The sequence below is a fragment of the Canis aureus genome, chromosome 8 (assembly GCF_053574225.1).
Source record: "Canis aureus isolate CA01 chromosome 8, VMU_Caureus_v.1.0, whole genome shotgun sequence".
Lineage (NCBI taxonomy): Eukaryota > Metazoa > Chordata > Mammalia > Carnivora > Canidae > Canis > Canis aureus.
The window spans coordinates 30,160,853-30,185,944 of NC_135618.1; the positions used below are offsets into that span (position 1 = coordinate 30,160,853).

The window sequence follows — 25,092 nt, forward strand, 5'->3', positions numbered from 1 at the left end:
CATGTATGTGGCCTTTGTATGATTTTCATTGCCTGTCTCAAAAAGTTAAGAGCAGAATTTAACATTTACTTTGTATTTCAGAGCCTTTGACTTGGCAGTAAACTTTGGACTTATTTTTAAAGTAATTATCATCTTTTGAATATGAAAGAAATGATGGACTCTTTTCATCATTCCATAAAGAGTTTAACAGTTGAGCTGGTACATCTACTCCTCTAAGTAAATAAGCCTGATACTTGGAAATGATTTGTTTTTACACATCAATTTAGCATCCCCCTTTTTACTTCCTATTTTTAAGGCTACAGAAAATACTTCTCAGTATATGAAAAGTAATCACTGGTTGTAACATCTCTACACATTCATTATTCTTGTTCTATACCATGATACTGTCCCAGAAAGAACAGAACTTTTAAAAATATTTCCTTAGGCTTACTGTGTTCTACTCCTCTACCTGTAACAATGAATGATATATTTCCTTTAATGAAGTAAAGTTTTATTAAGTCAAAATTGGCTGTTTTGGGGATCCCTGGGTGGCTCAGCGGTTCGGCGCCTGCCTTTGGCCCAGGGTGTGATCCTGAAGTCCCGGGATCGAGTCCCGCCTTGGGCTCCCGGCATGGAGCCTGCTTCTCCCTCTGCCTGTGTCTCTGCCCCACCCCACACCCCTCTCTCTCAGGAATTAAAAAAAAAAAAAAAAAAAGGCTGTTTTATAAGATATATAAGCCTAAGAGGATTTTATAATTACATATATAAATATATAAAACAATAAATATACCTTTTACTCTTTTATTTTTTTAAAATATTTTATTTACTTATTCGTAGAGAAATAGGCAGAGACACAGGCAGAGGGAGAAGCAGGCTCCATGCAAGAAGCCCGACGTGGGGCTCAATCCCGGGTCTCCAGGATCACACCCCAGGCTGAAGGCAGTGCTAAACCGCTGAGCCACCCGGGCTGCCCCTTTTTACTCTTTTAATTTTTTAGAAAAATATTTTTTTCCATGTCAGTGTGAAATCTCGTGACAGAGTATAGCCAATCTGTCTGTACGCCTACTGAACGGTGAATAGGGGGCACGTTCTCAAAGTTGAAACACAGAATTCCCTATTGAAATGGGAGTATTCGGAAAGAACTGTATTTTTCTTGAGTGCAAAAGCAAACCTGCTATTCAACATTCCTAATTTTAGGAGGTACCGTATACCTCACAATTTTAGGACAAGTTACGTTTTTTTTCCCAAGACAAAATATTTTTCTTCTTTATATACTAGGATACATGATAATTTGTATTAACAGGCACAGATACTTTATCAGCCAGATAATAATTGCTTTTCTCCTACAACTTTTAATTGTCACCAACCCAGGAATTGAACAGCCAGATAACTCTGAGAATCTTTTTTTCCTTGTCTGTTTATCAATCATTCAACTATGCATTCAGTCAACAAATATGAAGGCCAAGTAACATGCTGGCTGTCTGAAAAGAAGGAAGAGGAAGAAAGAGGGAAAAGAGACTCACAGCCCATTCTCAGAGAGCTTATAGCTTGGTAAAGACTAATAGTACACAAAACATAACATCTAAGAAACATATTTCTGGGGCCCCTGGGTGGCTCAGTGGTTGAGCATCTGCCTTCAGTTCGGGTTGTGGTCCCAGGGTCCCGGGATCGAGTTCCGCATCAGGCTCCCCGCAGGGAGCCTGCATCTACCCCTGCCTAGGTCTCTGCCTCTCTTTGTGTGTCTATCATGACTAAATAAATAAAATCATTTAAAAAAAAAAGAAACATATTTCTTTGGTACCTATTATAGTGCACTTATGAGGAACAAAGGAATTGGGCAGCTAAGGGGTAAAGAGTGGACAAGTTCCATAGGGGAAAATTAGAGGAATGATCCAGAAAGACTTGGCATATATGACACAATTAATGATAAAGCACCCAGTTTCTCTTTTAAATATAGAAGTGAAAAAAATAAATAAAAAATTAAAAAATCATAAATAAATAAATAAATAAATAAATAAATAAATAAATAAATAAATAAGTGTTCTTTATTCTCTGTTGGCTTCCAAATCCTAATTATATGTATTTCTCTCTTACTCTGTGCCCTCCAAATCTGACCTTATAGCTCATGCCATCATACTATTTTGCAGGTTCCAATTCAGACAATGAAAGTTACTACCAAGAGTTTGTAAGGTGGGAAGAGAAGGAAGTCAGGTCCTTTTTGTCACATTTCATGGGCTTATCCCAGCAGTCTGGCCACCTTACCATTACCGCCATTGCTGGAAAACACATCTGCATGCCTCCAGCTTTCAGCAAATTGTACCACTGTTTCTGCTCCTTGTCTCCTTAGCCCTAGGGAAGTAATGCTTATTACCAGGTTCCCCAGCCTCCTTGTTCACACCTCTGTAATCACCTGAGTAGAGATTTTTTTTTTTTTTTTTCCTGGAACACACTGTAGACTCACAGAGAATGTGAAAAGTTAAAAAAAAGCCATATACTTGAAAGCCTTATAATGCTAATTGGCATCTTCCTTTTTTATATGTACTAAGTTTAAGTATTCAAACAATCAAGACAAAAGGCACAGTTTCTGGTGTAGGCTCCTTCACTTAATCAGCCAATCTATATTGTTCAATTAAAGCCACTGGAATATAAACTTAATGAGAGCAAGAACTCATCTGTTTTGTTCTCCTAGATTTCCACAGTTCCTGGAATAGACCTGCACATTGTGGATACACGATAAATGTTTGTTCAATAAATGGATCTCTGGGATATTAATTTGTTCATTTCAAGACGAGTTCAACACCTGTAAATTGAGAATACTATTATTTTTTTCCTGTATTTCCTAGAGATTCTCTAAAAAATAATATGCATTTAAACAGTTTTTAAAATGTAACATGTTCACAAATATAAGGTATAATTATTATAGTGTTTGAGGACAATTAAAGGAAAATACATCTTTGAATGGCAAACTTCTAGACAACGTGTCTATGGACACCATAAAATCTAAGAAATGCTGCTGGAGAACTCATTTGTAATTGTTCCAATAACAGAGTCCAAAGAAGTTAAGTTTCAGGAGCCTTAAAGTCATTATTCTATAAGTAAAGCCCATCAGGAAAAAAAAGTAATAGAAGAAAAAGAAAATACATTTTGCTAAGCAGTTTCCAGGATGTGCCACTGTAAAAGCAATAGCTTAACAAAATTATATGATGTCACCTGAGTAGACATACTGAGTAGTATACAGTGAGTAGTATAATAATAATCAGTAGTATATACTGGGTAGTATAATAGACCTTGTGCTTTATTATAAAGCACAAGCTATCTTTGTAGAGGTTTTTGATTGTATATCCAGGAACAAAACTAACATTAAATATTAAATACAGCTTAGGATTCTCAAGAAGTAACTACCATTATCAAGATTAATTGAAAAACTAGGCTTCTTGTCTACTTCAACTTCTGGATCTGCCAAAGCATTAACTCTCATCACAGTTGTTTTTTTTTGTTTTGTTTTTGTTTTTTTCCAAACATTCCATACAGTTAACGATTCTTTCTCAGCTATTCTGTGTGGAAAAGGAAAGCTCCCAAAATGCTTAGAATTTTAGTGTAATTGAAAAATGGATCAGAGATTGCATCTGAGCTATACTTCAAAGGAAAGAATGAGGGAAACCACATAATCATAGACAGAACTGCCACCCACATGAGATTTTACATTTCTTAGTGTCCCCAAATCAGCTTAAGAAATCAGTTTTAAGAAAATGAGTAGTGTTCTTAATGTTACTTGAATGTAGTACTTTTTGAATGTACTAGCGATGTACCTAGTAATACAGAAAATGCCTAAAATTGTATGAAACACTAGCATAAAAAGTGCATATTCATCTTACACTATTCTAACAAAGTTTCTTTTTTTTTTTTAAAGATTTTATTTACTTATTCATGAGATACAAAGAGAGAGAGACAGAGAGAGAGAGAGACTGAGAGAGAGAGAGAGAGGCAGAGACACAGGCAGAGGGAGAAGCAGGCTCCATGCAGGGAGCCTGATGTGGGACTAGATCCCACCTGGATATACTATAATTTAATAGTCTATCGCATTCTTATATTCCTTTGAGTGGGTAATCATTTCACATTTATGGTGTGTTTTCCATAACGCCTGAAAAGTATAGAAATATCGAGAGAAGATTATTTTGTCCGGGATAATCCTATGGCCATTTAGCCAATGTAAAGCTTTATGTAATTCATAATCATAAAAAGAAAATGGAAGGTTTTTAAACTTGGCTAAAATTCCAAACAGCTCATGTTTGTGAGAAGGAAACAGCAACTATTTACTATCTATGTGAAACTTAAAGTACTAAGTTCCTCTCTCCCTTAACTCCACATAATCAATCAGTCCCCAAGTCCTGTCAGCTCCGCCTACATGGCATCCTGAAGCAAGACCCTTCCCTCCATTCTTCGGTCAAGGCTTTGTCATTACTCTAATACCTTTTATTTGAACTAATGTTTCAAAATATTAGGGTTTGTTGGTTTTTCCTTTTTTTCCACCAGTTTCTCCTGATTCTAGATGAACTCCTTCACTGTCACGCATGTGCGCATGCACTCACAAACACACTTTAAAAAAAAACAAATCTAAAAAATAAATAAATAAATAAATAAAAATAAATAAATAAATAAATAAAAACAAATCTGACGGTTTACTTTTTCTACTTAAAGAGATATCTCATGACCTACGGTTTAAAAAGCTTTCCAAAAAAAAAAATAAATAAATACAAAATAAAAAAATAAAAAGCTTTCCACAAACAGGCCCTAACACATTCAACCAGGTCATATCCCCGATACCCCCAAACCAAATTACATTTCTCAGATCTGCTGTGCTCACTCCAAACTTTCATCTTTTGCTCATGTGCCCTCATCTTGAAATATCTTTTTATTTTTCAACATTTTGAATATGTTTGTTATTCCCTCACTTGAACATTTCTCTATCTTTATTATAGACTCAATCATATCTTATTACAATTATTTATTTATGTCTCTATATCAATTATTTAAGCACAATGGTTATTCTGCTTCAACAGGGAATAGTCAACTATTTAATAAACACCTAACTTTCAATTGGCATATGCTAGCCTACAGCTACCCCTGCCCCTTTTTCCTTCCAGACACTTCTAACAAAGTCTTCATCACCACCAGGTACAGCACTCATTTATGAATTTACTAGTCTTCAGTTTCTATAAACACTATGTCAAACTTTGTGCTTGGTGGTGCTGCTGGAATATCTAAATAAATAGACTATAAATCCTACTTTCAAGAAATGTATAGTCTAATGAGAAAGCTACATATTAACAGGTAATTATAAAACAACATGATAACAGAGATATAGTGACAAGAACGCAATTCAAAATGGCTTATTCTCTGAGAAGTTAAATGCCCAGACTAATAATAAACATTAAAAGAAAAAAAATTAGGAGGACAGGTTACACTTTTCACCAGGGTAATCAGAGATAAAGTTTTTATTTTTTATTTTATTTTATTTTTTTGAGATAAAGTTTTTTAAAGAACAAAATAAAATGTGACATTTTATTGTGCTCTGTTGGCAGTGGAAAATCCAGTGATGCACTAATCGAAAAGTAAAAAACTGAATCAAAATGGCAATGTTCCTTTTAGAGGACCAGAAATATCCTGTATAACTGGCATTTTGCATCTTCTATAGAACTCTGAAATCTAAATCCATCTCAAATGAATGCTACATTGAGTTTCTTAAATCAGTTTCAACCATAAATCCTGCTAAATATAAAATTGTACTAAACTATCAATGAAGTCCCCAAACATAGCCTGTTATCTGCATATCACACTATAACAGTGCAGATCTCAACACAGTCTGAATGGCAACAGCATACCACACGGCTATTTTATAATAACGTACGGTGATATCTAGAGAGAACTGCAGAGACTTCCCACAGCATCACAGAAACTTGGTCATAAATAATGTGGCACATTTTTGTGTGTTGACCCTCACCACACTTGTCATACCAACTCAAAGTGAAGCAAAAAAGAATGTAATTACACATCAAACAGCCAAAAACAGATGTTCCTTTCAGACTTGGCTATGGATAACTCTCAAAAAAAGGATAAACCCAATGTTGTACTTTGATCTACTGGTATATATTGTAAGTAGTTAAAGTTAAATATCTTCTAAAAACAGAAAAAATCAAAAGGTGAATATCTTATTTGTCATCATAGCTTTGTAAATAATTATTAACACCAAGTCTAAATAAAATCTGACAAATTCTAAATTTGTTCAAGTAACAAAAATGTATTTGATAAAGTTACTAGTATAAGATACTGTTATGCAAATTTATTGGACTATTTCTGCATGAGAGCCATAAGATCTCCTTTTATTTTTTTTTATTTTTTTTTAATTTATTTATGATAGTCATACAGAGAGAGAGGGAGAGAGAGGCAGAGAGAGGCAGAGACATAGGCAGAGGGAGAAGCAGGCTCCATGCACCAGGAGCCTGACGTGGGATTCGATCCTGGGTCTCCAGGATCACACCCTGGGCCAAAGGCAGGCACCAAACCGCTGTGCCACCCAGGGATCCCAGATCTCCTTTTAGAAATAACTGCACAGATATTTAGTTTTTTATATATTAGAGAAATTCAACATGTCCATGAATACAGCATGTCTTTAAAGCAGTGTTGTTGCTGAATCCTAATGTTACATGAGTGATTAGTGTATGCCTTGAGATTTTTTGCTCTATTTTGCATTGCACTTGTGTTTGTTACAATCCAGCTTTACTTGGGCCATGCTTGAGTATCAACCCTATCAAATTTGTGCCTCATGTTTGGTGTCCACATTTGTTACTTCTCTTAAAATTTTACATATTTACTGAAATTTAGAAGTTAAACAATTTTGATGTCTTACTACGTGACACAGACATTAATCACGAAACTGATTCCAGACAATGCTTTCAACAATTAAAAAAAAGCCACATTATATTCCCAAATGTACATGTTAACTGAAGATTCACAGAAGAACAAAACTAAATAACTGTGGTAAATTCAAAGCTTTGTTGTTTTTCTGTCTTGCTGACTCTGTGTTACTTTGACATAGAAATACAATTCCACTCCAGAATGACATTTCATTTTTCCTTTCGGTTTTTGAAATCTTCTTTAAAATAGCACATCATAAGCTGAAGTCCTTTACAATGTAGCTGCTATGCTAGCTATGTATCTGCTGTTTTCACCTAATTTCAGAAATAATCAATAAAAGAAAATTTATTTTTCTTTTTTTTGAAAGTTTATTTTCAAACACTTATAAAACACTAAGTATTACAAGATGCAGATTAAATGTTTTATACATGTTAACTCACTTAACCCTCCAATGACTACATGAAAGAAGTGCCCCAGCTATCCCATTTTACAGATGAGGAAAAAGACACACAGAAGTTGGGTATCTTGCCCATGAGATCCAATGTGATTAAATTCCAAACTCAAAAATCACACCGCGACTCTCTGGCTCTAGAGTCAATACTGCTAAGTACTGTAAGTGTGGTTAAAAAGGCAAAAACATCACTATCATCATCACCTTTTTCATTTAATGAGTTCTGCACTTCTCAGTTGAGGAATGATAACTTTGCCTTCATCTTTCATTCCTCAAGTGAAACAATGGCAATGACTTTATTATCTGAGTTCACTCACATCCACTTTTTGGTTCTTAAAATTCATATTTTCTGAAAGATCATCTAAATATATATATAAAACAAAAATAAAATTTAAAGAAATGATTAGTGAATATAATGATAATTTTAAAATATAGGAATAACTTGCTTTTTTCTTACTTAATTAAAGAAGATCCAGGGATGCCTGGGCAGCTCAGTGGTTGAGTGTCTGCCTTTGGCTAAGGGCATGATCCTGGGGTCTGGAGATGGAGTCCAGCATCAGGTTTCCAGCAAGGGGAACCTACTTCTTCTCCCTCTGCCTATGTCTCTGCCTCTGTCTCTGTGTCTCTCATGAATAAATAAATAAAATCTTTTTTAAAACTCATTAAAAAATTTTAAAAATAGAGAAGACCCATACAGAATTGGAAAAAAAGAAGTACACAATTCCAGCCCCCTTCCATGTGGCAGAAAGGAAAACACACATCTAGAGCCTTATATAGTCATTCTACCCCACCCGGTAGGGAAAAAGAACTGAAAAGCACTGGCAAACTTCACAATCCAAGGGTACAAGTTCACTAAAAGACGGAGATCTATCATAGGACTATAGCATGCTTCCCCTCCCCGCGCACCATACCAACACATTACTGAAGTCTTCTTTACCAAATTTCTTTTACCTAATACATAAAGTCCACTTTTCAATGGAAAGTTAAAAGGCATACAACAAGGCTAAAATCAGTTTGAAGAGACAGAACAAACATCAAACCACAATCAAGATTCTGGCAAGATTCTGGAATTGCCCAGCAAGAAATTTTTAAAAATGACTGCTACTATTCTAAAGACATTAAAGTAAAAAAAAAACAAACAAACAAACAAACAAACAAACAAACAAAAAACAGACAATATGCAAGAACTGATGGATAATGTAAGCATAAACATGGAATTTCTAAGTATGAACCAAAAAGAAATGCTAGAGATTGAAAATGAAGAATGTCTTTGATGGGCTTATTAGCAGACTGCCCATAGCTGAGGAATCTCTGAGCTTGAAGACATGACAATAGAAACTTCCAAAAATAAAAAAGCAAAGAGAAAGGAAATGATGGGGGAGGGGGCACAGAATATCCAAGGAGTGTGGGACAACTACAAAAGATATAGCACCTATGTAATGAGAATATCAGAAGAAGGAAGAAAGTGAGTAACAGAGAAATTTTAGAACCAATAACAACTGAAAATTTGCTCAAATTAATGTCAGACCAAGTACTCAAGAAACTCAGAGAACCTCAAGCAGCATAAATGCCAGAGAAAAACTAGTTCAACTTCAGAAAATCAATGATCAAGAAACATCTTGAAAGAACCCAGACGAAGTCACCTAAACTGTAGGGAAGCAAAGATCACAATTATACCTGACTTTTCTTCAGAAGCTGCACAGCAAGAAGAAAATGGAATAAAATATTTCAAGTGTTGAGAAAAAAAACACCAACTTAGAGATCTGTATCCTGCCAAATTATCCTTCAGAGTGAAAGAGAAATGACTTTCTCAGAAAAGCAAACACTAAGGGAATTTGTTGGTGTGGGACTACCTTTCAAGCAATTTCAGAAAAGTTCTTTTGAGAGAAGAAAAATCATATAAGTCAGAATTTCAAGTGTAGATAATGAAAGGAATAGCAGTGGAGAATAAGTAAAAGTAAAATAAGAATTTTTATTTTTCTTATTCTTAATTGATTTAACTGATCATACTTTGTTTAAAATAATAATAGCAAAAATGTATTCAATTCATATGCATAAATATATATATGCTTATGAAAAAGTGAAATGAATGAAAGCAATGATACAAGCTATGAGAGGGAAGAATTAGGAATATTCTGTTATTATAAGGTACTTGCCCTACCTATGAAATAGTATAGCATAATGTAAAAGTGACTTAGGGATTAATTGAAAATTACTGCTGGGGCACCTGGCTGGCTCAGTCAGAAGAGTATGTGACTATTGATCTCGGGGTTCAACTGCTGTGGGTGAGTGAGTTCAACTGCTACGTGGGTGTAGCGATGCTAAATTAAATAAATAAACTTTTAAAAAAATGTATACTGCAAACACTAAGGCAACAGTTAACATTAAGTTTAAAAGGTAGTGTAATTAATATGCAAAGAGTGAAGTGTAATAATATAAAATTCCCAATTTAAACAAAAAATGCAGAATTGTAGAAGACAAAAGGTGAACAAAAACAAGGTCAACAAACAGAAAACAGTGCCAAATATGGTGGATATAAATTCAATCAGATCTATAATCACTTGAAATATCAATAGCCCAAATATACTTATGAAAAGGCAGATTGTCAGAGTGGATCGAAAAACAAAACCCAACTATTTGTTATCTACAAGAAATCTACATCAATATAAAGACACATACAGACTAAAAGTAAAGGGATGGATAAAGATATACTGTGCCATCACTAGTCAAAAGAAAACAAGAGTATGTCTAATAACTTCAGACAAAGTAGACTTCAGAGCAAGGAAAGGTATTAGTGATAAAGAGATATTACATAATAATAAAGAAGTCAGTTGTCAAAAAGAGATGACTGTCCTTAATGTGTATGTGCCTAATAACAGAACATCAAAATATGTAAGGCAAAACTTGACATAATTGCAAGAAGAAATAGATTTATCCAATATTATTGTTGGAAACTTTAACACCTTCCACCAGAAATCAACAGATCCAGCTGCAGAATATAGTAAAGACATAGTTGAACCGAACAGCACTATCAATGAACTGGATATACAGTTGACCCTTGAAAAACCTCAGAGTGAGAGATGCTGACTCCCCACACAGCTGAAAATCCATGTATAATTTTGACTCCCTCAAAACATAGCTATTAGTAGTTTATTGTTGACCAGAAGCCTTACTTATCAGTATAAAGTTAAATTACACTTATTTTGTATACTATATTTATTGTATGATGCATTCTTAATGAAATAAGCTAAAGAAAAATGTTATTAAGTAAATCATAAGAAAGATAAAATGTATTTATTTACAGAACTGTATATATTGAAAAAATCTGGACCCATGCAGTTCAAATCTGGACCCATGCAGTTCAAATCTGTGTTGTTCAGGGACCAACTGCAATTGACATCCATCCACTACTTCATCCAAAAACAACAGATTACATATTCTTCACAGGCTCACCCTGGAACATTCATCAAGATAGAGCACATTCTGGGCCATAAAACTAACAATTTTAAAATAATAGAATCATATAGTATCTGCTGTTAGAACATAGTGGAATTAAACTAAGAATCAATAACAGAAAGATATCTGGAAGGTTCCAAAATGCCTAAAGAATTAGCAACATAATTCTAAATAACACATGAGTCAAAGCTGATATCTCAAAGGGTATGTAAAAGTATCTTTGAACTAAATGAAAATAAAAACACAACTTATCAAAATGTATGGGATGCAGCAAAAGAAATTCTCAGAGAAATTTATGGCATTGAAGACATAAATTAGAGTAAAAGAAAAATCTAAAATCAATCACCTACACTTTCACCTTAGGACACTAGAAAAAGAAGAGCAAATTAAATCCAAAGTAAGCAGAAGAAAAGAAATAAAAATTAGAGAAGATATCAGTAAATTGGAAAACAGCAGTATACGTGTGTGTATGTCCAATATATATGTCATATATATATATCAAATATATAGATATTCTATATATATATATCAAATGTGTGTATATATATATGAAATAAAGTCATATATAAATACATGAAATAAAACACATATACATATGTATATATATACCTATATGAAGCAAAATCAATGCATATTTATCTAGGCTAAGAAAATAAGAGAGGAGATGCAATTACCAATATTATAAATGGAAGAGGGACATCACTATGGATCTCATGGATATAAAATGATAATACAAGAAAACCATGCTCACAAGTGTGATGAACTAGAAGGAATAAACCAAATTTTTAAAAGACATAATCTGCAAAAAAACTCATACAAGAAATAGATAATTTGAATAGGGCTTTATCTACTAAAGAAATTAGATCATTAATAGGCTTCCAAAACAGAAAAACTGGACCCAGAATAGTTCACTGATGAATTCTATAAAACATTTATGTAAGCAATTATACCAATCTTCTACATTATCTTTCAAAAGACAGAAGCAAAGGAAATACTTCCTACCTCATTCTATGAGGATGCTATTTCCTAAACCAAAGCCAGACAAAGACTTCACAAGAAAAGTACAGACTAATATGTCTCAGGAACACAGATGCAAAAATTTTCAGTGAAATATTAGCAAATTGACAATGTAGAAACCAACAATGTATAAAAAGAACTATATACCATGACTAAATGAAATTACCTCAGGTAAATAAATAAGGCTGGTTCAACATTTGAAAATCAATTAATGTAATTTATCACATCAATAGGCCAAAAAAAAAAAAAAAAAAAAAACTCCACATGATCATACCAATAGATGCAGAAAAAACATTTGCCAAAATTGAACATCTATTCATGATAAAAGAAAAAAAACTCTCAGCAAACTGGAAATAGAGGGAAACTTACTTAATTTGATAAATTAAAAAAAAATCTATGAAAAACCTAAAACTAATCATACTTACTGGTGAGACTTGAAGCTTTCCAACTAAAAGCAGGAACAAGGCAAGGATGTCCCCTCTCACCACTGCTTTTCAATATTGTACTGGAAGTCCTAGCTAATGCAATAAGACAAGAAAAGGAAATAAAAGATACAGATATGGAAGGAAGAAATAAAACTATCTTTGTTCACAGATGACATGATTGCCTATATAGAAAATCCAAAAGAATAAACAAACACATAAGCCAAAAACAAAAACAAAAAGCCCTCCTGGAACTAATTAGTAATTAAAGCAAGGTTGCAGGATATAAGGTTAACGTACAAAAGCCAGTTGTTTTTCTGTGTACAACCAATGAACAAGTGAATATGAAGTTAAAAACACAATACCATTTGCATTAACACTTAAAAAATGAAATAGGTCAAATCTAAATTTACAACATATAATGAGAAAAATGACAAAACTTTGATGAAAGATATCAAAGAATTAAATAACTGAGAGATATTCTATATTCATGAATAAGAGAATTGATATTGTCAAGATGTCAGTTTTCCCAACTTCATCTAGAGATTCAACATTCTCAGTTAAAATCCCAGGAAACTATTTTGTTGTGTTTATTGTCAAACTGATTCTAAAGTTTATAACAAAAGGCAATAGATACTGGATAGCCAACTCAATATTGATTGACTAGAATAAAGTTGGGTGGACTAACATTGCTTCAAGATTTATTATAAAACGACAGTAATCAAGATAGTGTAGTACTGTTGAAAAAAAAAAAAAAACAAATAGGTCAATGGAACAGAAATAGACCCAAATAAGTATAACTGATCTCTGACAAAGAAGCAAGGCAATACAATGGGGCAAAGTTAGTCTATTCAACAAATAGTGCTGGAAAACATGTGGGGTGCCACATGTAAAAAAGTGAATCTAAACACAAACCCTTCACAAAAATGAACTCAAAATGGATCACTGAAGTAAATGTAAAATGCAAAACCTAAAACCCATAGAAGATTACATACAAGAAAAACTAAATGATCTTGGGTACAGTGATGGCTTTTTAGATACACCATCAAAAGCATGATTCATGAAAGAAATAATTGATAAGCTAGACTTCATTAAAATTAAAAACTTCACCTCTGTGAAAGACAATACCAAGAGAATGAGAAAACAAGTCAAACTGACAGAAAGTATTTGCAAATACTCATCTAATATAGCATATAGCCCTGTTCCCCAAAATATTAAAAAAAACACTTAAAACTTAACAATAAGAAAATGAACAACCTGATTTTAAAAATGGGCAGAAGACTGTAACAGCTTACCAAAGAAGACACACAGATGGCAAGTAAGCATATGAAAAGATGTTCAACATGTCATCAGGAAAATGCAGACTAAAACAATGAGATGCTACTACACACCTATTGGAATGGCCAATATCCAAAATGCCCAAAATACCAAAAATGTTGAACAGGAACTTTAACTCACTGCTGGTGAGAATGCAAAATGGCTAGCTCTTTTGGAAGACAGTCTAGTCATCTTTTGGAATCATTCCAAATTATCTTTTGGAAGATTGCTGATATGGTAAACACATTCTTACCATATCAGCAATCACACATTTTGATATTCACTCAAAGAAGGTGAAAACTATGTCTGCACAAAAACGTAAACACAGATGTTTATAGATGCTTTATTCATAATTACTAAAGACTTGAAAGCAACCAAGATAGTCCTCGGTAGACGAAAGGATAAATAAACTCTGTTACATTCAGACAATGGAATATTATTGAGAACTAAAAAGAAATAAGCTCTCAAGCCACGAAAGACATGAAAGAAACATAAATGCATATTGCTAAGTGAAAAAAGTCAACCTGAAAAGACTATACCTTTATGATTACAACTACATGACATTTTGGAAAAGGCAAAACTATGGAAACATTAAAAAGATTAGTGATTGCTAGGATTCAGAAGAGATAGAAGGATGAATAGGGGGAACAGAGAGGATTTTTAGGGCATGAAATTATTTCATAAGATAATACATTGGTGAATATGGATCATGATACATTAGCCAGGATCCATAGAATGTACGATCCAAAAGTGAATCCTAATGTAAACTATGGACTTCAGTTGATAATGACATGTCAATATAGGTTTACCCATTGAAACAACTATACTGCACTGGTGGGGAAATTGATAGTAGAAGAGGCTGTATTTCTTTGTATGTGAGTGTGAGTGTGCTCAGGCACAGATACACATGCACAAGGGTATATGGAAACTGTCTACTTTCCTCAGTTTTGCTCTGAACCTGTAACAGCTCTAAAAAATACAAAGCATGGGATCCCTGGCTGGCTCAGTGGTTTAGCGCCTGCCTTCTGCCCAGGGTGTGATCCTGGAGTTCCGGAATGGAGTCCCACATCAGGCTCCCTACATGAAGCCTGCTTCTCTCTCTGCCTGTGTTCTGCCTTTGTGTGTGTGTGTGTCTCTCATGAATAAATAAATAAAATTAGAAAAAAAAACAAAGCATATCAATGAATAATTTTAAAAAGACACTAAACAACTCAGATAACCCACAGACTTTAAGATATCTATTGTAACTATAAAACACTCGATCCAATTATTTTATGACACACTTTCTTTTTAAGGGCATATGCTACATTCACCAAGATAGACTATATCCTGGGCCATAAAGTAATTGTCAATAAATCTACATGGAATGAGATCATATCAAGTTCATTTTCAGAGGAAAATGGACATCTACACTGAAAACTAGGAAACCTTTTGAAAGGAATTAAAGAGCGAAATAAATGGAAAATTATACCATATCCAGGAAATAGAGAACTCAATGTTTGTTAAAATATGGATTATCTTCATTCTGATCTACAGCTTAAATGATATTCCAATTAAAACCAAATTTTATTTAAATGAAAACTCTATTTTAGAAATCAGTAAGCTTATTCCAAAATTTACATAGAATGCCAATAACCTAAAAGAGCTAAAGCAATGTTTGCAAAGAATGAAAAGTAGAGCAGTTACCCCACATGATATCAAAACTTTCTACTAAACTACAATAATCAAGATAGTTTGGTATTGATGAAAAGATAGGCAAATCAATGGAATAGGGTACTAGTTCAGTAATAGGTCTACTCAAATGTAGCCCTGATTTCTGACATAGAAACTACAGCAATCCCATGCATGAAATGGAAGTCTTCTTTATAAAGGATGAACTGGATATCTTTGTCTAAAAACAATCAACATTAACTTTTACCTGCTACCATACACATATATTGACTCAAAATATGGCATGATCTATGTGTAAAACCTAAAACTACAATATATCTGATAACAGAAGAAAATTTTTGTACTTTTGGTGTAGGTAAAGGTCTCTTAGAACACAAAAAGTATAAACAAAAAAATTGACAAATTATAACTTTATCAAAATGAAAAGCATCTATTCTGTAAAAGGCACTGTTAATGAAATAAAAAGGCAAGCCACATGCTGGAAAATTATTTGCAAAACTCCATCAGACAAGGTATGAAGGATTTATTTTTAAGACTCTTAAAACTCCATAATTAAAATAGAGCACCCAATTTTTTAAGTGGACAAAAGATACCTCGTGGAAGAAGATGTAGAAACAGCCAGTGAGCACCTGAAAAAAATGCTCAACATCACCAGTTATGAGGGAAATGTAAACTAACCCCACAATGAAACACTACTACACAACCACTGAAAATGGCTAAAATTTAGAAGACTATAATACGGGTTGGCAAGGACACAGAGCAACTGCAACTTTCATTTACTGCTGGAGGGAGTGTAAAATGATTAATGTCACTTTGGAACACAGTTCAATAGTTTCTTTGTTCTTTTTTAAACTTAAATATGTACTACCAAATAACCAAAGCATTCCATTTTTTGGTATTCAATCAAGACAAACAAATTAAAAAGATGCCCACAAAACACTTAAAAACAACAACAACAACAAAAATAACTTATACATGAACGCTCATAGCAGCTAAATGCAGGAGCCAAAATCTGGAAAGGATCCAAATGCCCACTAATAGAATGAATGGATGAACAAACTCTGCTTTATTCATACAGTAGGATACTGCTCAGCAATTTTTTAAAAAGCAAAATAATGATATACATGAAACACAGATAAGTCTCAAAAACATGGTGAGTGAAAAAAGCCAAGCTAAAGAGAATAGACTCAGTATCACTCGGTTTATTAAATTTTTAGAAAAAATAAGCTATAGTGATTTAAAAGCAAGTGAGTAATTTCCTAGGGTTAGGGAAGAAGAGATAGATTATAGAAGTCCATGAGGAAACTTATGGGTGTGATGGCCATGATTATTTTTTTCAATTAGCAATAGTTGTGCCACCTTATTGGCTACAATACTGCCACTGTGCAAAGCTCATGATTATTTTCTTGATGATGATGGTTTCAGATGTGTAAACATCACAATTGATCAAAAAGTTACACTTCTAATATTAGCAGTTTATTTGCTTCAATTATATCTCAATAGATAGATTTTAAAAATCTCAAGTGTTACTAGGTAAATGCATCTAGACTGGGAAAAGTAGATAAATGGGAAAGCTACCCCCATCCTGTTATATTGTTCTAGAAGAAAACCATATCCACTAACAATTTTTTAAAAAGCATACACTTTGGAAAATATACATAGTAAAAAGATACATAGGCCTCACAAAGTAGTAATCAAATTCTTACTGGAACATTTGAGATGGCTATTATTACTTGAAGGTAAGTTTTCTGGCCTTGTAAAACTACTGAAATTGTGTAACTTTTATAAACTATTATTCATTGATTTCTCCCAAGAAACCTGAATCCCAAAATTATGCTGAGAAGTTTGAAAAATTAAAAAATTTCATCAAAGAGCGTTTCCACTTAAATTGTCATTATATTCTTCTCATTGCTTCAAACAAAATAACGAATCTGCCCAAAGATAGAAAATTGTTTAAAAAATGCTTTCATCATTAAAAAAGATCAAAATAGCAATATTTTGAAAACTTGGGTTATAATGGCTACAACTTGATATGTACTAAAGAAATTTCCTGTTTAAAAGACTACAAAATTAATTTTATTGATAATGAATACAGGCAATGTAGATATTTTTCTAATTTAGCTTTTCCTCCCATCTTTGAAGTGTATTATCAAGCTAGAAAAAAAAAAAAAAAAAACCAAGGTTGTGCATTAGTGTTGGTTGGATATATTGTGCCTGCTTGAAAGTATTCATCTACCCCGACCCGGTTTTCCCCTGCTAAGTTCTGTACCCAGGTGCTACCTGTTTAGGAAGGGAAAATTTATCTAATCCCTACAAGATACCTTGTAGACAAGCAGTAGCGCAGGAATCAACTACTTCATTTACAAGACAAAATGCCACATAAAACCTTTGATACATGGATCACTATTGCTCTCCCATATCAAAAATGTATAAGAATATTTGACATGTCATAGTTGTAAGATGATAAAAAAGAATGCAAGTAATTATAAGAAAACTACACAGTAATACATAATTAAATTAACACAATATTATACCAGTATTTTAAGCACTTTACATAAATGAGCTCACTTTTAAAATACATATACTTACTAGGGAGATAACATTACTATCCCTATTTGAAGAATGAGAAATTAAAACTTACACAAAGTAAAAATAAACAAGTAAAAAAATTTCTATAAAGTAATTACATAGAGAAATGTAATTAAGCTATTCTGGGATTCAAAATTAAATTTTTCTGATTCAATAATGAATTTTTATATTCACTCCACTATGCTGAAATTATATAATCTGAATTATGACTCCATATATTCATTTTGGCATTTTTATATAAACTAACTTGTCATACTTAAAAAAAAATTCAGTTTTGCTTTTATCTCTTTACTGTTGAATTCTTAGAAGTCCTCAGGCTGTATTTCAAATATGGCCATGTTTAGAATTTTTGCCATTACAGTACCATTCCATAAATGTAGGGTAATATACAGATGAAATTATATACTAAACAAATTTGCATCTAAATTGGAATGACACTATTTCCAAAGAAGTGATATTTCTAGTTTTCAAAATAATGAATCACTGATTTTTTGTCATCTTTACCATCACAACTGTTTATCAAACATTAAAATAATGCATATATGGTACCATTCCTATCTCTTATCAGTTTTAGTTTAATTTCTACACATTCACTTGCAGAGATTCAAAAGTCTAGACAGATACCATAACGTGAAACAAAATGAAAAGAAAAATATTTGAGTAAATTTTTACAGAAAGGTATATTAACATCATATTCAGATAAGTTGAATTAATTTCACAAAAGGTATCAGAAAGTTTTATTGTGATTTTAAAATGTCTTTGAATTATTTATTTTCTTCATATTCTTTTTTCAAGTGGGAAAGACTATATTGTTTTTGAAGTTTATATACCTATATAATAATATAATTTAGGAAATAAGACTTGAGTATTATGTATAGTGACTATTTGGATATAGGGATAAAGATAAACCTTATAGTGAAGTGTCTGCATTTATTTACTTTTTCAAGACTAATTACACTTCCTATTGAATAAATGTTCTTTTTAAAGCTCCATAAGGTTTCATGAAACTCCAAGATGCAAAGTGGCACAATAAATTTATTTTTGCTGCTTACTGTCACACTCACTAAATAATTCATTGAGTCTTTTAAAAATTATTTTTCTTAATAGTTTAACAGTTTTTCCAAATAAACAACTGGAGTTACTCCAGCATTTAGGATGTGGTTTATGGATTAGAAAATTAAGAATTAATCAAAGAATTGTATATTACACTTTGATTCTAGTACTTCTGTCTTTGGTAATTTACTAGAAGCCCTCTTGGTCAGAGGTGTTTTGGTCAGCAGTAGTGAAAACATATGGAAATGTTTTAAGGAAATAATTTTATATATTTCTAGGAGTCGATAGTATAATCAACCTGTGAAATACAGAAGCTATTATTACATATTTTAAAATATGTAACATTAGAGTTAAATATTTATCTTGAAAAAAATAACATATTGTGATAGTCTAAAACTGTAATTCAAAACTCTAAACTGGACCCTGGTGAGAATGAATGTAATATATGTGAAATAAAGTGAGGTACAGTCTGTGCATGGGGGATGGGCAGGCAGTGGCAAGGGAAGGGCTGTTTGAACAAGACATCTAATCAACAAGTACCTATAAAAATACATTTCAGGGCAGTAAATGTTGAGAACATTAATAATTAATTTGTATTTTTAATACACATTATTTAATTTAAATTTTTTTCTCTTCTGTATTTCCTTTTTTTATTTTTTAAGATTTTTATTTATTTATGGGAGACACAGAGAGAAAGGCAGAGACATAGGCAGAGGGAGAAGCAGGCTCCCTGTTGGGAGACTGATGTGGACTCGATCCCAGGACCCCATGATCACAACCTGAGCCCAAGGCAAACACTCAACCACTGAACCATCCAGGTGTCCCTGAATATCCTTTTTTTTTAAAGAATTATTTTATTTATTTATTTATTTATTTGAAAGAGAGAAAGGGAGAGAATGTGCTCATGCATGTGAGCATGGGGAGAGGGGGTAGGGGCAGAGGGATATCTCAAGAAGACTCCACTCTGAGCCAGACATGGGGTTCAATCCCTTGATCTTAAAAAATAAAATAATAATAAAATTAAATTAAATTAAATTAAATAATTAAATTAAATTAAATTAAATTAAATTAAAATAAAATAAAATAAAATAATAAATCTCTTGATCTTGAGATCATGACCTGAGGCAATATCAAGAGTCAGATGCTGAGGCAATATCAACAGTCAGATGCTTAACCAGCCAGGTGCCTCTTCTTATATTTCCTCATTATATATTCCTACCTTTTATGATGAACAAAGTTTACTCTTAATTTCCATTGCTTAAAGTTCTAAAGGCTCTGTAACTGTGTATAGCAACAGACTAATGTATGAAATGAAACCATCCACTGATATAGTTCTTCTATTTTACTCATTTATGTTCCCAGAAAATAAAGCCATGTGTATTACAAAAATAAATTTAGTCTGTTAAAATAAACTGACATTCATAGTTTAATTTTAAAATAGAATTATTAAGTTAATTTGTTTATAATATTCATCTAATAAATATTATCATTTCTGTGCAATCAATACAAGATATTGGAAGATATTACTGTATGTTGCCTGAATGAGTTTATCATTTAATTTAGTATGATATAATGTGTTAAAAACATTTTGTTTAGAGTCAAAGGCTTAGGTATACACATGCTGACAAAAATCAGAAACAAACAATCAATCAAATAATCTGAAAGTTTCACAAATGTTAATTATAGTTATAAGTTATGTATATAAATGCAGGAATGCAATATTCTCCTGCACTGAATGTACATGGTTCTATGAAAAATACTGTGTATATATGTGTGTATATATTCAAACATCAACCAAATACAGAACATCTTCTAAGTAAACCCTGTCTGTTAACCTGTAATATATTATAGAGCTTTACTTTATTATACTTTGAAAAACAAATTACTTCAGAAATTGTATGAAACCAATGATCACAGTACTGAATAACATCTCAGGGGTGCATCCCTTTATAGGATCAGGACCCAGGTCTGTTTGTTCTGTTAAAAATTAAATAATAAAGGACAAATTACCAGATCCAATGATTGAAGGATTAAAAGAAAGAATGTGGTTATCATAATTGGTGAATTATAATTGGAAGGAAACTTCTTACCATGACCTTCACATTAATAAAAAAGTGATTTTAAAGACGTTAAGTTCAGCTTTTGCAATATGATCTCTATTTTATACCTTGGAAACATTAACAAAGAACAGAGAAAGAATATCTGACTCGCACATTTCCCTAAATTAATCTCCCAGAAAAGGAAGTGAAGAAAATGTTCTTTTCTCCAAAGAAAATAATACAAAGTACCAAGAGTAAAGCCATTTGCCCTTCCCAGGAGAATAGCATGCCTGTGTTCAAATCAACCAATCTCTGTAATGTTTCCCAGTCGTTACAGCCATCATTGTCTACTCATTCTCTCACTGAACAATAGAAAACATCACCGCTACACCCACAGGGGAAGAAAGTAGGTCACCCTTTCATTTTCAACTTTGCTTTATAGCATGTATTGATTGTTACTGTTATTAACTCAGTTCATCTGATTTAACAATATTCAGCTTCAAATAAAATTTGATTAATTTTTACCTCAAAAACTTCTTCATCCAAAATTCTTGTTCCAAACACAGTGATTCCATTGGTGTCAACGATTGCTCTCTCACTTCTATCAAGTGGTTTTGTGGTTTTCTTCTTACAATCCACAATCATTGTCACAGTTTTCTTCTCCACGCTGATTGCTACCCGATGCCACCTAAAAAAGCCAAGTAATTCTTTTGTAAGCTTCAAAGATATTGTTGCCACATCATTATTCGTGTTAAAATACACTGTATTTTAAACCGTGAAAGTGAGCTGAAATTGTACAAAATGTAAGCTCATTTTTTCATCAGTCAGTTAACAGTTGACTAGGTATTGCTTACCCAGAAGGGCGGTAGGTACTAAAAAGACACAAACAGTTTAAATTGCACACCAGTGGTGGCTGTCTATGCTGATAAGAAAGTGCCCATCCTTTGCTTCACTTTGTGCTATTGCAACAAAAGCTTAATCTCACCATGTCATGATGAGTGTATTTGATAGAGATCGGTGTGGGATATGGGGTAAGTAATAGTTTCTATGTACGTAAATGCTTTCTTCCAAATGGAATTCCACTTAATTTTTTTTTTTTTCTCTAGAGATCCCCTGAGATGAACTGTAAAAGGGTATGTCTACTAATTGAATGACTGCTCCATCTGGAACTGAACGTTCTAATTGTAAAACACAATGTGCTTCTCTGTCTTTATGCACATTTATTTCAAGTGCTTTCATTTTCTTTTTCCACTTTAATTTCAAGACAGTTATAGATCACTCCTGTGGGCAGGATCCAAAACTGAGACACAATATCTCTCCTTCTTCCCAGGGTTGGCAGGAAGTGGGAACACTGAAAGAAAGCACAGTCAATGCATGTGTGGAATGAGAGTCTCAATTCACTCTGAAGCTACTGCTCCAGCTAATTCAGGGTGGCGATGACAGGCTGAGGGGGTAGACATGGCCAGCCTTTTGGAAACGTATATACCCTAATCTTACTATAAAATGGTGGGTTTTATTAACAGTATCTGGTGCTAACATAAACCACTGAGTGAGGCTCACTTGGATTTTGTGAGCCACTCTGGTTTATATTTTTTTTTCCAAATGAAAAATGCTAGATTAATATTGCAGAAGTGTCTAGGACTACATCCATAAAATAAAATGCCCAAAAAATTGCAGGAGCTTTCCTAAAATGTCTGTTTCATGTGACTTGGCATGGGTATTGATGAGGACCAAGTATATTTCCATATACACTTAATCTTTGGTCTTTCCATAGCACAGTCAACTAGCATAGGTGTCTGCTTAGTTTGAATTGAGCAAAGATTTATTTTGGAGGCACTTAATACTGTGAGAGTAAAATTTACACATATTTCTGCCAAGAAGCCTGTGTCTTAACTTAAACCATCTCCACTATTGTACATATGTGCTTTTTATTAACAGAAAATAAAAATGATTCTAATTGTTAAAAGCTGATTAGGACTCTAAACTTGATCTTACCATTGATTAATTTTAGCCTGATAATAATGCTATGTCATAACCATGCTATTATGCATTATAGTCAAAATACTAAGCCACCCCTTAGTTCTGGAGTCATTCTTAATTTATTCTCTTTCTTGTACAGTATACATTCATATTATCAGAAAATCCTTATATTCAACGTATATACAGAATCCAATGTCTCTCAACTTTATCCCATCTGCAAGCTCCCTCATCTGGACTCCTAACTGGTCTCTACTTTCACTCTCATGCAACCAGAATGACCATTTTAAAATACAAGTCACATCAATCTTCACCTTGCGAAAAACCACCTCGTATTCCTAGTAAAAGCTGAAGTCCCTAGTCTGCCTCATGGGACTGTGCCCTGGCCCTCTGACTTCACACCAAAGTTTTTCTTTCTCACTCCCTGCAGTGCAGCCACACTGTTGCCTCTTTACCATTCTTTGTACATGTTCTTCACTCTGCCACAAAAGTTCCTCTTCCATATCCCAACATGGTCTACTTCTTCATTTCCAACTTGCCTTTGCTCAATGCAACCATGTCAAAGAGATGTTTCACCGAAAACACTACATCCTTAAATTCCTTACCCTGATTTATTTTCATATCATCACTTTTCATATTAGTTATTAAGGACAGTATGTAAATTGCTTACAAAAGCCCAGTTTTTCCTGCCACTGAGATAACATTTTCTCCATGGTCTTGTCAAAGATACACTGAGTGTAGATTATTTTTTTTCCATTTGCACGGCTATTTCTTTCTTATACCTCTAACTTAATGTTATATTTCAGATAAGGCTAGTTTTAGAAGCCCAGATTCAGCAATAAGATGCCAACTAAATTTAATAAACATTTATTTGTATTTAACTGCTCCCTAAGTGAAAGACAATATTCACAATACAGAACTCAGAATTCAGCATGATTTTCAGAAGAGTGTGATGGTTATTATGGAGTCTATCTAAATTCAAACCCTACCTTGCCACTTTGCAAACATATGACCTCAGGCAAGTTACTTAAACTTTCTGTGCCTCAGTCCCTTTATCTGTAAAATGGATTTATTGACATTATTTGCTTCAAAGAGTTGTGAAAAATTAAATGAGTCCACTATGTGGACTCATAGTACTTCAAACAGTATATAGCACATATCAACTATTATAAAAAGCTTCTTATGACTGTCAATATTAACATGCTTGATGATAGGTAAATCAAATCAGGTCATTCCCCGTTCAAAAAGTCTATAGTGGCTTCCTATTTCACTCAAGATAAAACCCAAAATGTTTATATCCATCTACAAAGTGTTATACCATTTGGCCTCCCATGGATTCTCCATCCTCATCATCGCACTCTGCTCCTGACATGCTGGTATCGTTGACATTGCTTAGACCAAATCAGCCATAGCTAGAATCAGAGGCCGTGTAATTGCTTCCCCTCCTCCTGAAATAGTATACTTCTAGTTATCGGCAGGGCACATACCTCAAATCCTTCACCAGTCACCTTCTTAGTGAGATTTTCCCTAACCTCGCTCCTTAAAATTGTACCTTCCACCACCATTCCCTAAACTCTTCACAACTCTATTTCTTTCTCTCTCCCTCACTTATCATCACCTGATATGCTCTTTATTCATTTTTAAAATTGTACATCATTTGTCTACCCAGACAAAGAAACTATGTAAAATTAGATATTTTATGTTTGGTTCATTTTTGTGTCTTCAGTCTTTAGAAAAACTGCATCATGCTTTATGAATATTTGTTGAATGATTAAATGAAATCATTGCTTTCAATACAGCTACAGCATTGGACTATTATATTACTTACTTTCCATCAGCGATGTTAACAGTTCTGAAGAGGGGATAGTCTTCTGGGGCAGGTTTTCCAGTGTGGTCTTCAAACAGGAAAACAGGTGATCTTCCAACCTCAACACCGATTTGCTGAATACCGTGCTCATTATATATAGATAAAAGGAAAGACTGAATTCCTTTTTTGGGTTTTATTGTAAATAGTATTGAAAAATCTTCTGGAAAAGCTCCTCCTGAGAAGACAAAGATCAGAAATTCCAAATTCCCAAATTATTCCTGGATTGCCCTATTTTTTTAAACTTTCTAGGTGGCCTTAATAAGTCCTATAAATAAAGAGTAATTATAATACAGGTTAAAAAACAAATGAGAAGGAGATGATAATAAGCTTTCTCTCCAA

General features: G+C 33.2%; 1 protein-coding gene across 4 annotated transcripts in view; it reads right to left on the reverse strand.

Annotated features, from left to right (window-relative positions):
* COL11A1 (collagen type XI alpha 1 chain) overlaps window positions 1-25,092 on the reverse strand; it is a 196,770-nt gene that overhangs the window by 144,191 nt on the left and 27,487 nt on the right. For all 4 annotated transcript variants that reach the window (XM_077905647.1, XM_077905645.1, XM_077905646.1 and 1 more), the window contains exons 3-4: window positions 24,715-24,928; window positions 21,435-21,597 (exon numbers count right to left, since the gene is read on the reverse strand). In XM_077905647.1, the coding sequence (XP_077761773.1) occupies window positions 21,435-21,597; window positions 24,715-24,928 (377 nt within the window). The remainder of the gene's footprint in view (window positions 1-21,434; window positions 21,598-24,714; window positions 24,929-25,092) is intronic.